At 41.8% G+C, this 14,131-nt stretch overlaps 1 protein-coding gene across 1 annotated transcript in view; it reads left to right on the plus strand.

Moving 5' to 3' along the window:
- Window positions 1-14,131, plus strand: part of tusc3 (tumor suppressor candidate 3) — a 48,368-nt gene that overhangs the window by 16,217 nt on the left and 18,020 nt on the right. Inside the window, exon 2 of the mRNA XM_072670792.1 lies at window positions 7,406-7,575. Within this exon, the coding sequence (XP_072526893.1) occupies window positions 7,406-7,575 (170 nt within the window). The remainder of the gene's footprint in view (window positions 1-7,405; window positions 7,576-14,131) is intronic.

Below are 14,131 nucleotides of genomic sequence, written 5' to 3' on the forward strand. Positions count from 1 at the left end.
GCCTGTTTGTTTGTATAAGTGACTTTTATTTTGACATGGTCTGTTTGTAGAAGTGCCTTTAATTTGGGCAGTATCTGTATGTTTCAGTGACTTCTATTTTGATGCGGCCTTTTTTTTTCGTTAGACCTATTACCTTTATTTTGACACTGTCCATTTGTTAGTTCATAATCGTGACTTTGATGTGTTCTGTTTTTCCATATGACTTATTGCCTTTATTTTGACAAAGTCTATTTGATAGTTTGTACTAGTGGCTTTTATTTTGACATGGTCTGGTAGGTTTGTTCGGGTCTATAGGTTAAGAGAGGGACAATGACGGTATTGGCTTGTTATCGGTGTGGGCAAATACTCAAGGTTGCGGTATCGGTATCAGACATGAGAAAGCTAGCATTAGCACTAGCATCAGATTTGTCCCCTGTCCCCATCAGCTGTCCCCGTCCTGTGCCGGCAGAGTCCTGGCACAACCCATTAGCCCTGTGTAATCCAGCTGCCTCGCCTGCTCCCTCGGCTGCCCTGTCAGTCTGAATCTTCCCGGGTCAGTTCCCGGGTCACCGTGTCGCTGAAAGCTCCGAGTTTGCTTGCGCTGTGAATATATGCTGCGGTCAGACATTTGCAGTTTGTGTGACCAGGGCTGAACTGGACACCCGGCCACCAACAAGTCCTAACGTTGTCCTAACATGCTTGTCACAAAGGGTCAAAACACAAAGTAATTAATTAATTAATTCAGGTCATTTTATACTGGCAAGAAATTTGACTGACCAGCTGGTTGCTAACTTTCAGGCCACTAATCTTCAGTCCTCTAAACTTCATGCCTCTTTAGGCCATCAACCTTCAGGCCTCTAACCTTCAGGCCACCAACCTTCAGGCCACCAACCTTCAGGCCTCTAACCTTCAAGCCACTGACCTTCAGGCCACTAACCTTCAAGCCACTGACCTTCAGGCCACCAACCTTCAGGCCTCTAATCTTCAGGTCACTAATCTTCAGGCCACCAACCTTCAGGCCTCTTTAGGCCACTAACCTTCAGGCCTCTAATCTTCAGGCCACTAACCTTCAGGCCACCAACCTTCAGACCTCTTTAGGCCACTGACCTTAAGGCCTCTTTAGGCCACTAACCGTCAGGCCTCTAACCTTCAGGCGTCTAACCTTCAGTCCTCTAACCTTGAGGCTACTTTAGGCCACTGACCTTCAGGCAATTTACCCTCAGGCCTCTAATCTTCAGGCCACTAACCTTCAGGACTCTTCAGGCCACTAACCTTTAGGCCACTAACCTTCAGGTATCTAACCTTCAGGCAACGGCAATCTTCAAACCTCTGATCTTCAGTCCACTAACCTTCAGGCCTCTTCAGGCCTCTAACCTTAAGGTATCTGACCTTCTGGTAACTAACCCTCAGGCAACTAACCTTTGGGCCTCTAATCTTCAGGCCACTAACCTTCATGTATCTGACCTTCAGGTAACTAACCCTCAGGCCACCAACCTTCAAGCCTCTTTAGACCACTAACCTTCAGTCCTCTAACCTTCAGGCCATGAGTGCCCCACCTTTGAACCTTTGACGTAAATGTTCTCCACCAAAGGATCCTGAACCAAAAGTGGTTCTTCCTACTGCATCGCTCAAAGAACCCTTTGTAGCACCTTTCTTTTTGAGGGTGTGGTCTTGAGCTGGGTCCCTCAGCAGGGTCTTTCTGTTTTACTCTCGCTGGTTCATTTGTATTCTCGCTCTCACACGTTGTTAAGCCAGAGCTCCATTAAGACTGCCTCTCTGTCTAAATTACCTACAAATCCTACGGCACAGTGTGCATCGCAGGCATGCGCCACGTATGAGAGCCGAGGCCTGATCCGCCGCTAATGAACGCGTTGTGTTTTCCTGGCTTAACGACCGCCTCTGAAAAATCTCGCTCTCCAGCACGAACAGCAGAAGCGACGGAGTGCAGACTCGTGCCGTTCCTCATATTAGAAAATTACCCTGGCGTTCGGGGCGGTGAACATGTTTAAAAATAAATAAATGCAATTATTCACACCCCCACCCCCACATACACACACAAGCCCCCCCCCCCCATTCCCCAAACAACAAATAACCCAAAGAGAGCGAGAAGGATGGAGCGAGGCCTTCTGTAGGTGGTATCTGCACTGCTTTTGGATTTCCCACTGTTCTGCCCTAATTATCACGCAACTTCAAAGTGTTTAGAGCTCATTTATTTATTTATTTATTTATTTATTTATTTCCCAGCACTATTAATTACCTAGATGGCAGAAAGGGGACATGCAGTTCGGGTTCCTTCGTCTCCGCGTGCTAGCGTTGGCAGTCCAGAGTAAATAAATCATTAAAAAAAATAATAAAACACGACTGCGTTTTGAACAGTTCAGATGAATGTTTCGGGTGTCCAGATCCATCATGCCGCCTTCTGATTTCCTTTCCCCAGCAAAAGTGACGCCCGTCAGTAAACTTGCACCTTCGGTAGCCGCTGAGCACCGTGGAGACGCTCCTGAAGGGCCATCTTTCGGTGCATACAGCGTGTCGTAATACTCTAGGCCACGTCATCAATGCTAATACCTTGGGGCACAAGGACCTCTTTTCCACCGCAGGGTCAAACGGATACGAAGGCCGTGCCGGTGTGGACCTGTCAGACCTCTTAGACCTGTGTTGCAAAATCAGGACCAGGAGGTGCACATTATGCAAGTTTCGTTAGTCTTGTGGATCCCTACGTCAGTAAGCCCTCCCACCGAACAGGTCTGTGGCCGCAAGTACCGGTAGCAAACCATCTTGCAGAGCAGAGGTCTAGGTGCCGGTCTCATACCCTCAGACACCTTCGCTCAAGCGTCCCAACTGGGGTAGACCAAGTCCCGGCCTATGCCCAAACAGCCTGCCACGAATCACCCCTTTTAGTCCAGCGCTGTCTTGAGGCTTGCTCAGCTGCAGTTTGGAGAAATGGACAGCATGAAGACCTGATGACTGGGAGGTCGGAGCATCCGCCAGATGGCTCCAAAGCTTGTGGGGGGTGGTCCACCAACCAATGACGGGGTGTCGGTGCCTAAACTGACCCCTGCCCGCCATGAAAAGTGCCTGCACTGGACTTGGTCAACTGCACCTCAGGAAGATGGAAGAAGGTGGCCTGGTCCGAGGAGCTGATGAGTGGACGGCCAGGAACACTTGCGTTGTTGAGTTGTGGAAGTCCGAACAACAAGTCACAACTTCCGTGACGTAAGGGATCTACTGTAACCTGGAACGTCTTGGTGCCAGATGGTTGCCACAGATTGCACCTTCAGAGATCTTGTAGAAGGAGCTGGTTTGGTGGCTACCTCAAGCAAGTAATTACACCTGATGGGAAGGAACCACAACCTTTTTCTAAGGCCCGCAACACAGTCCTGAGTAAAAGGCGCACAGCACCACCTGGTGTGTATTTTCCTTGGTGTATTCCGCATATTCCCTGATTTAGGATGCTCCCTGCAAATCCGCAGGGCCCTAGGACTGGAGCATGTGTTCTCGGACTGCCCCGAGCTACAGCAGCTCATCCTAGAAGAACACTTTTTTACGTCTCCATATGGACTCCTTGACATATACAAGGAGCTCTTTCCCAAGACAGCGTCCAGCGCCATAGGGAACGCATTTTTTCTCGCATACAGAATTCCCACCCCCCTCCTAACACACACACACACACACACACACACACACACACACACTGTCATTGTTTCCTCTGGACAAAGATGAGCTCCGTCTTGTTCTGTGTTGACAACCTGGAGGCGAGCTGTCAACAAACAGACTCACCGCTTCACCTACACAAAAGCAACAGTGAAAGCGAGAGCGAGAGCGAACGATCAAGAGCCAGAGATGAAGACAAAGAAGCGAGAGAGAGAGAGAGGGAGGGGAGAGCGAGGTGGAGGGAAAGACCTCAGACAAGACGTCCCACGTGACCCAGTTGGAGTCGCTAAGGTCTCAAGGTGTTCTCGTCACCAATTGACTCTCCCACCGGAAGAGTTGTCCCCACTCTCTGCACTAGACCTGAATTCAAGTTTCCAGCCGGATCTCATGGTCTCAAGGAATGGTCCGGCATTCCCTAATGACTTTAGCCTGTCCTGCGGAGGAACCCGGTGACAGGAGACATTCCAAGACAGTCTGTGGTGCTACAAACGCCATGTAAATAATGTAATCCATTGCAAAGGTTTGGGCATCCTGGTCAGAATACCTATTCAGTCAGTAGAAGAGGACCCGATCTGGCTTTAATATCTTAAGCAAGACTCCTTTTTCCTGGACCACCTAGTGGTCCCGCCTAGTAAGTGAATGACTGACTGACAGACGGGCAAAGCTCGTTGACCTGCCTCTTGCTTGCCAAGAAAAGACATAGTCTTGTACTGATGACATTTTGTAGATTCCCTCAGGACTTGAGGACTTGAGGCGAGCGTAGCTACAGAGAAGCCAACAATCGCTGGATCTGCAGAGGTCGGTGGCTGAAACTGAAGTGACAGTGCACCATGTGTTTTCGATCCCGGGAGCTGTGGTTCTCCTGAAATCGGTGGTCTGGGGTTCGCGACAAGCGGACTCTGGTTCGGTCTGCTGCAGGTGTGGAAGCTGTCCACCCCCGACTGCTTCGACTTGTCGCCTTACAACTTCCAGCTCCTTGCCTGCAAGTGTTTGTTGGGTCTTGTCGCCATGCTCCCAAGAAAAAGCGATAAGTGGGTGACCCGGGGTCCTACAGTTTGGCATAAATGCTCTCAGAAAAGCGACGTCCGAAGTTGCACATTCGATTTATGGTCGGAATGAAATTCTTCGGTGTGAAATCAAACCAGTGCTAATGAGCCCCACCCCCAGACGAGCCCAGAATCGGCCCCCGGGACCAGACTTGTGGATTCGGGACAAGTGCGAAAACATCTTTTAGTCCACTGCCCATTTCTTAACGAAACACCCGTGAACAGTGAAGCATGGTGGTGGTAGTGTCATGTTGTGGGAATGCTGTTCCTCAGCCAGGATTGGGAATCTTGTGGATCCTCCTGGCCGGATGGACAAAAGTCAACACTTTGGGAGCATATTTTTAATATAATAAACAACGGAATCATTTCATAAAGTAATCCGAGGAAAAATTGGAAAAGTCAAAGGGAATACTTCGGAAGAGTTTGTTCCGAAGCCGACGGAAGGATGGGGGTTAAAAAGAGAGGCAGAGGTGGAGGTTTTGTTTTTTCGGCTGTTCGCATCGCCGCGTCCCCCCCACCCTTGCCTCTTTTCTTCGTTCTGTTGCTGCGGCGACCGCATCATTAACAGCACTTTGATTGACAGCTCTGCTGATGGCTCTGTGATTAGGACGGTCTGAGCCGAACGCTCTTTTTTCTTCTTTTTTCTGCTGTTTTTTTTTTCCCCTTGGAGGAGAGTGACAGGCATGTGCAGGAGACAGAATGACTAATGACATCCAGCAAGCGAAGGAACTTGAGGAAAAACAGAACAAGAGTGTGTGTGTGTGTGTGTGTGTGTGTGTGTGTGTTGCTTCCGTGTATGCGTGTGTATGACACCCAGGTGGCCTGCCGTGTGTGTTGCTGTTTGTTTAGACGCTCTGGGGTGATGTAAGGTCAAGTTTTTATGCCCCACCCCTCCCTGAATTTCTGTCGGCATGTTCAAAGTGACCGGACGAGGGTGACCTGCTGCCCTGTAGTTGGACGCTAAAGCTAATCTCAGCACTGTCTCGGACTGAAATCGGCAGGGATTTTAAAGGGCCCATGTCCTGCATGTACCTTTTGCATTATTTCTCCTAGTGGCAACTTGGGGTGTACGCCCCAAAAGCGCTCATCGGTCAATTCTACATGACCCTGACAGTGCCACCGCCATGCTTGACGGCTTTCCAAAATCACTGTATCCCTCAGAATCAGGAAGGGTTTCTGTTCCTGTTTCCTGATATATGTGAAGGAGCTCTGTTAGGGTGGCCTTTTGAATGTGCGAATGTCTATTTATGTTCACACGATAAATGGACAAAAGTATTTGGACACTTTATTTATGTTTTTTTTTTTTTCCATTTGTTATGTCTTCCGAAATCAAGGGTATTTAAAAAGAGTTGATCCTGCATTTGTTGGAGTAACTGTCTCTACTGTCCAGGGAGGAGGAAGGCTTCCTACCAGATTTTGGAGCAGAGCATTGCTGTGAGGATTTGATTGTGTTCAGTGCTCACCCCACCTCATCCTTCCCAACTCCACCACCGTCTTTCCAGAGAATACCATTTGTCCACTGCTTCACAGCTACCGGGTGAGGGGGTATGTATGGTGGCCGGCACCGCGAACGAGCAGCGATGCAAAGCAGATGGCGATTGTTTGTTGTCATGGAAATTTAGAGACAAGAACCGCAACAAAGAGAACGTAGCATCCGTGCGAACGCTGCCCGATTGTGTGTTTCAAGGGGGCCGCTAATGAAACACCTGGAGCGCAAAGCCTTCAGCTGCTGGAGTGGTCTGGTCAGTGTTCTCACAGAGAGCCCACAGCTCCCTATCGGTCACTTCAGAGCTTTTCCACCACAATAACCAAGAACGTCTCCTTCAGCTTTAGACTTCTCCAGAGTAGGAACCGAGCCTACAGAGGAACTGGTGTGAATGGGGGATGCTTTAGAACGGTGCACACAGGACAATGAGAACGTTCTAGAACACTGTGACTATTGTAGAACAGTAAGGATGGAGGTAGAACCGTCTTCAGCAGTGAGAATGGACGTTTCAGAACAGTGTTAAGGGCAAAGGAACGTTCTAGAACAGGATGAAGGAGCATTTTAGAGCAGGTGTGAGTGGAAGAGAACATTGTAGAACAAGGTGAATGGCAAAAGAACATTCTAGAACAGTGTGGATAAAGGAGATCAGTAGGACGTTATGGATAAAAGAGCACTCTAGAACGTTGTGGATAAAAGAGCACTCTAGAACATTGGGTATATAAAAGGGCACCCTAGAACATTGGGTATATAAAAGAGCATTCTGGAACATTGGGTATATAAAAGCATTGTAGAACGTGGTGGATAAAAGCTTTCTAGAACATTGTGGATAAAAGAGCACTCTAGAACGTTGTGGATAAAAGAGCACTCTAGAACATTGGGTATATAAAAGGGCACCCTAGAACATTGGGTATATAAAAGAGCATTCTGGAACATTGGGTATATAAAAGCATTGTAGAACGTGGTGGATAAAAGCTTTCTAGAACATTGTGGATAAAAGAGCACTCTAGAACGTTGTGGATAAAAGCATTCTAGAACATTGGGTATATATAAGAGCATTCTAGAACATTGTGGATAAAAGAGCACTCTAGAACATTGGGTATATAAAAGAGCACTCTAGAACATTGGGTATATAAAAGGGCATTTTAGAACATTTAGGATAAAAGAGTTTTCTAGAACGTTGTAACTGTTGGTATAATAAAGATCTCTCTCTCCCCCCCTCTCTCTCTCTCTCTCTGTGTAGAACATGCTGGTGGAGAAGGTGGAGCAGATGATGGAGTGGAGTTCCCGCCGGTCCGTGATCCGGATGAACGGAGATAAATTCCGGCGTTTTGTGAAAGCTCCGCCCCGGAATTACTCTGTCATTGTCATGTTCACCGCTCTACAGCCGCAGAGACAGTGCTCTGTCTGCAGGTACAACACACACACACACACACACACACACACACACTTTTTTCTTTTTTTTTTAAGTGGGACATTTGTCTTATTCCTAGCCTTATTCTTATTTAGCATTCCCAGTGTGCAAAATATCTCCTCGGAATAAGGGGGTGCAAAATTCCTATTGGAGTGATGGGAAATACCACTGTGGAAAAGCCCCTCGAAATAAGGTGAATCATGGGATGTGGAATACCTCCTAGGAATTAGGGGGTCAGAAATATCCCTTTAAAATCAAGGGTTGCGGAATAACCCCTCGGAATTCAGGGCGTGAAATAATCAGGGGGTGCGAAACTTCCCCTTAGGAATCATAGGATGTGGAATACCTCCTAGGAATTAGTGGGTCAGAAATGCGGTTGCGGAATAACCCTTTGGAGTACCCCCTCGGAAGCAGTGGAATAAGGGGGTGTAAAATTCCTATTGGAAACTGCAGATACAACACAACCCCTCTTAATCCTGGGGTGCAAAATAACCGAATTACGGAATAACTCCTCGGAATCAGCAGATGTGGAATAACCCCTCGGAATCAGGGGGTGCGGAATAACCACTCGGAATCGGGGGGTGCGGAATAACCCCTCAGAATTAGGGGGTACGAAATTTCCCCTTAGGAATCATAGGGTGTGCAGTACCTCCTTGAGATCAGTGGGTCAGAAATGTCCCCTTTGAAATGGAGGGTTGCGGAATAACCCCTCGGAATCAGTGTGTACGAAATCCCTCCTCGGAATTCAGGGCGTGAAATAACCTCTTGGAGTCGGGGGGGGTGCGGAACACACTGTTTGGTATGTTGGTTTTGCATTCTCTATTCATTCTGCCTAGTGATGCATACATTTATTTAACACACACACACTTATACCCAAACATCTGTAAGCGTGAATGCCATGTCTGCTTCTTCTCCTCCATGAGAATTCCCTTTTATGTAAGGCTTATCCTGCTCACACACGCTTAGAAATACACATACACTCGCGCACATCTGTGACTACTGATACCATCCGCACTCGCGCACAAACTCGCCCATGTATGAAGATAAGTCAGAAAGCAGAGCGATACGGCGGTTAGAAAGGAAGCCAGGACCGATGCAAATTAGAATTTTTAACGTCTGTATAATATATGGGGTGAATAGGGATCAGGCTGAATGTTCGGAATGTTTACTTAAGTGAATTTTAATTGTTATTATAATTTTTAATTCTCAGCAAGTTAAATTAAATGAAATTCCCAAGATGCAAAACACTTTGAATGATGTACTGGATACATTTCAGTCAAAAATTCATGCTGAATTTTAGTGAATTTATATGAAATTTAGGGGTTAATTTCATAGTGTTTATTGTTGAAAATGCATTTTTTATTCCTTAAAAATTTTCCAATTTATTTGACATGAAACTACATCTTTAAATAATTAGGAATTTACGTTGTTAATAAAGTGATAATTTATTAAGTGAGTTTTTAAATATGAATTGTGTAGGAGTGAATTATAGTTAAAAACTCTTTTTAAATACATTTTAAATATAAAACTTTCAAAATGTTGAAGAAAGTTTCAACTTTCTAGCTGAAACTTAAGTTATGAAGTGAGTTTTACGCTCCATAATGATTAGGAGTAAATTTTGTAGCGTTAATATTTTGTTTCAAAATTCTCTTTTTCTTTATTAAATCAAGAAACATTTGTCTTGTATGAGGTGTGTAGGAGTAAATTGTAAAGTTTAAAATTTTAACTTTTTAGCAAAGATAAAACATTTGTGAAGTGAGTTTTTTTTTTAAATCTCGATTGTTTAAAAGTTTCATTTTTATTGTTTAAAACTTCTTTGTTCTAATAAACTTTCAACATTTCAAAGCCTAAAGTTGAGTTTGAATAACTTGGGTGAATTTTAATCAAGATTTTACAATATTTGTTATGTTATATTTACATAATTTAAGTTTTCTTCTCTATTTCTTCTTTGCTGAAATAGAAATGCACTTGGTGGTTTATTATTTGTTAACTTTACTTTTTTACTTTAATTTAGTTTCCAGAAGCATCATAGTGTTTTAAAAGTTTGAGTACTCAAGTACTTGTTTGGTATGTTGGTATCTTTCTGTACTTATTATTCGGCCTTGTGGTGTTCAGGCAACATTGAAAGCGTTATATATGTTTAATTTGTTACATTTGTGCTATCGCCACACCTTTAATATATCACTACTATTAATATATACCTACTGGACATATTTTGAACTGCGGTAACACACTTACTTTAAATTATACTTAATTTGAAAATTGTACGTTATTTGGGTTAATAATACAAATCCTTTTTTTTAAAAGGTAGTTTTAAGAGAGTATTCAGAACTAAGTATTTTAATAGATTTATTTTATCTTGGTTTCCCAAATTACATTCCAAAACTTCATTTAAAAAGAGAAAAAAAAAACAGTGTAAACTTTCTGGGATAAACAAAGTATCACTATATTGTTACCTCTTTTCTTTAACTGTTGCGTTAAAAACTGTTTAATTCAACAAGCTCTTCAGCTTTAATGCTACAAAAGTGACTGAACTCCAGAACGCTTTAAAGTGTGCAATAAAGAAGCCCGACTGTGGCTCAATTAAAGTTCTCGCGCGAAGCTCTCTTTGTCAGGCAACATCCTGCGGAGTACGCCGCCGCTCTGCTAAAGTGATTTCTTCAGTAGAGTGGACTGTCAGCAGTGCTGAAAGATCTTCAGCTAAACTTAAATTAGCAGAGACGCACCTCAGAAAGTGTACTTCTGTAGAGTGTAGGGTTTAGCGTTCACAGGCATTGACATAAAAAGAGCTCATCGGCGTGTCTAAATTTACGGAAAGTGATCGGAGAATTTAGCACAGAAATATCAGACAGGTTTTTTGTTGTTGTTTCATTTATTTATTTAGTAACATTTTTATGTTCTATGTATCAGCTTTGACACAACAGTAGTCCGGTATTAACTGGCTGCTCTTTACTGGAATGGATGACGGAGTGGATGAGTACTGTTGTTATCAAGCCAGTAATGGCTAATAAATGGTAAATGCTTCGTTTACACTAGCTATTAAAAAAGTAATCAGCAGCCAGTTGCTTAATTGACCCTAGTCATTTTGTAATAAAGTAATAATTAGCAGCCAATTGCTTAATTGACCCTAGTCATTTCTTAATAAAGTAGTAATCAGCAGCCAGTTGCTTAATTGACCCTAGTCATTTATTAATAAAGTAGTAATCAGCAGCCAGTTGCTTAATTGACCCTAGTCATTTTGTAATAAAGTAATATTCAGCAGCCAATTGCTTAATTGACCCAAGTAATTTCTTAATAAAGTAGTAATCAGCAGCCAGTTGCTTAATTGACCCTAGTCATTTTGTAATAAAGTAATAATCAGCAGCCAATTGCTTAATTGACCCTTGTCATTTCTTAATAAAGTAGTAATTAGCAGCCAATTGCTTAATTGACCCTAGTCATTTCTTAATAAAGTAGTAATCAGCAGCCAATTGCTTAATTGACCCTAGTCTTTTCGTAATAAAGTAGTAATCAGCAGCCAATTGCTTAATTGACCCTAGTCTTTTCGAAATAAAGTAGTAATCAGCAGCCAATTGCTTAATTGACCCTAGTCTTTTCGTAATAAAGTAGTAATCAGCAGCCAATTGCTTAATTGACCCTGGTCATTTTGTAATAAAGTAATAATCAGCAGCCAATTGCTTAATTGACCCTTGTCATTTCTTAATAAAGTAGTAATCAGCAGCCAGTTACTAAACTTAACCTAGCTACTTCTTAGTAAGGTTATAATGGATAACCAGTTGCTTCATTTACCCTAGTCATTTCTTAATAAAGTAGTAATCAGCAGCCAGTTACTTAATTTAGCCTAGCTACTTCTTAGTAAGGTTATTATGGATAGACAGTTGCTTAATTTAGCGTAATTATATCTTAATAAAGTAGTAATCAGCAGCCAATTGTTTAATTTTCCCTAGTCGTTTCTTAGAAAAGTAGTAATCAGCAGCCAGTTACTAAACCTAACCTAGCTACTTCTTAGTAAGGTTATAATAGATAGCCAGTTGTTTAATTGACTCTAGTCATTTCTTAATAAAGTAGTAATCAGCAGTCAGTTACTTAATTTAGCCTAGCTACTTCTTAGTAAGATTATTATGGATAGACAGTTGCTTAATTTAGCGTAGTTATATCTTAATAAAGTAGTAATCAGCAGCCAGTTACTTAATTTCCCCTAGTCATTTCTTAATAAAGTAGTAATCAGCAGCCAATTGTTTAATTTTACCTAGTCGTTTCTTAGAAAAGTAGTAATCAGCAGCCAGTTACTTAATTTACCCTAGTCATTTCTTAATAAAGTAGTAATCAGCAGCCAGTTACTTAATTTCCCCTAGTCATTTCTTAATAAAGTAGTAATCAGCAGCCAGTTACTTAATTTAGCCTAGCTACTTCTTAGTAAGGTTATTATGGATAGACAGTTGCTTAATTTAGCGTAGTTATATCTTAATAAAGTAGTAATCAGCAGCCAATTGTTTAATTTTCCCTAGTCGTTTCTTAGAAAAGTAGTAATCAGCAGCCAGTTACTAAACCTAACCTAGCTACTTCTTACTAAGGTTATAATAGATAGCCAGTTCTTTAATTGACTCTAGTCATTTCTTAATAAAGTAGTAATCAGCAGCCAGTTACTTAATTTAGCCTAGCTACTTCTTAGTAAGGTTAGCCAGTTGTTTAATTTACCCTAGTTTAGGGTACCCTAGTACCTTATTTCCTAATAAAGTAGTAATCAGCAGCCAGTTACTTAATTTTCTTTAGTTATTTCTTAATAAACTTAGTAACGAAAAGCCAAATGCTTAATTTAGCGTAGTTATATCTTAACAGAGTAGTAATTGGCAGCAAATTTCTCAATTTAGCCTAGTAAATTTTACGTAAAGTAGTGACCGGCTGCCCATTACTACCATATTAGATAGTGAAATAGCATCGTTGGCTACTGTTTATTTTATAGTAGTAGTAGTAGTAGTATGCTGTGCTAGGATTTCAGACCCCACTCAGATATCCTGATCTGAAATCTGAAAGAGAACAGCTCGTTCTAGAGCCACACTTTTACCATAATGCTGCAGCGCGTCCCAATACTCCAATACTGTAATTTGGAACAAATGCTTTGACAAGTTAACTGATACTTGTCATGCCAACATGAGACTATAATAGAGAGCGAGAGAACAGTGAAATACAGCTTGTAAATTGATGTAATTACATTTCTTGGCAGCCCTGCAACCCAAGCGGGGATACTGACTCATACTGTAGGCTGCAGATATCGCCTATTGACTTAGAAACTTTGAGGGAGGAACCAAACACCCCGCAGCTCCTTCAATCAAGAGATTCTATACTTTCAGTCCAAACCACATTAGTGTCTGTAGGCAGCAGAAAATGTATTTTATTATGTTTGTTTGAGTTTGATTGAGTTATTTACAGGTCTTACAGTACACAGTCCGCTACTGCTAGTACTGCTAATTAACATAGTCTACTATACCAGTGTTACTGTATAACAGTCTGTTAAACTACTACCGCTATACAGAACAGTTTATACTAGTAGTGCTATATAGTAGTCTAATAAGCTAGTACTACTGTATAACAGTCTTCTGTACTAGTACTGCTGTATAATGCAGTCTACTATACATACTAGTACTACTATATAATACAGTCTTATTTACTAGTACTGCTATATAATGCAGTCTACTATACATACTAGTACTACTGTATAATACAGTCTACTATATTAGTACTACTATATAATACAGTCTTATTTACTAGTACTGCTATATAATGCAGTCTACTATACATACTAGTACTACTATATAATGCAGTCTTCTTTACTAGTACTACTATATAGTAGTCTAATAAGCAAGTACTGCTATATAACAGTCTTCGTTACTAGTACTACTGTATAATACAGTCTTCTAGGACTAGAGTCTATTATACTAGTAGTACTGTCACAGTCTACTATACTACTACTACTATATAATACAGTCTACTTCACTAGTACTAGAATCTACTTTACTACTACTACTATATAACATGGTCTACCATTGTAGTACTACTATATAATGCAGTCTAGTATACTAGTACTACTCTATAATACAGTCTTCTTTACTAGTACTATGATATAATAGTCTACTTTACTAGTACTAGAGTCCATTTTACTACTCCTACTATATAACATGGTTTACCATTCTAGTAGTAGTACTAGATAATACAGTCTATTGCTGCTATATAATGAAGTCTACTATACTAGTACTACAGTCTACTATACTAGTCCCACTGCGGGACTAATAAAGGACTATCTTATCTTATCTTATTACTATATAACAGTCTGGTACGCTAGTACTACTATATAATGCAGTCTACTATACTACTACTACTGTCACAGTCTACTGTACTATTACTATATAATACAGTATACTTCACTAGTACTAGAATTTACTTTACTACTACTACTACTATATAACATGGTCTGCCGTTCTAGTACTACTATATAATGCAGTCTTCTTTACTGGTTCTTCTATATAATAGTCTAATAAGCTAGTACTGCTATATAAC

The sequence above is a fragment of the Salminus brasiliensis genome, chromosome 24, assembly GCF_030463535.1.
Source record: "Salminus brasiliensis chromosome 24, fSalBra1.hap2, whole genome shotgun sequence".
Classification (NCBI taxonomy): Eukaryota; Metazoa; Chordata; class Actinopteri; order Characiformes; family Bryconidae; genus Salminus; species Salminus brasiliensis.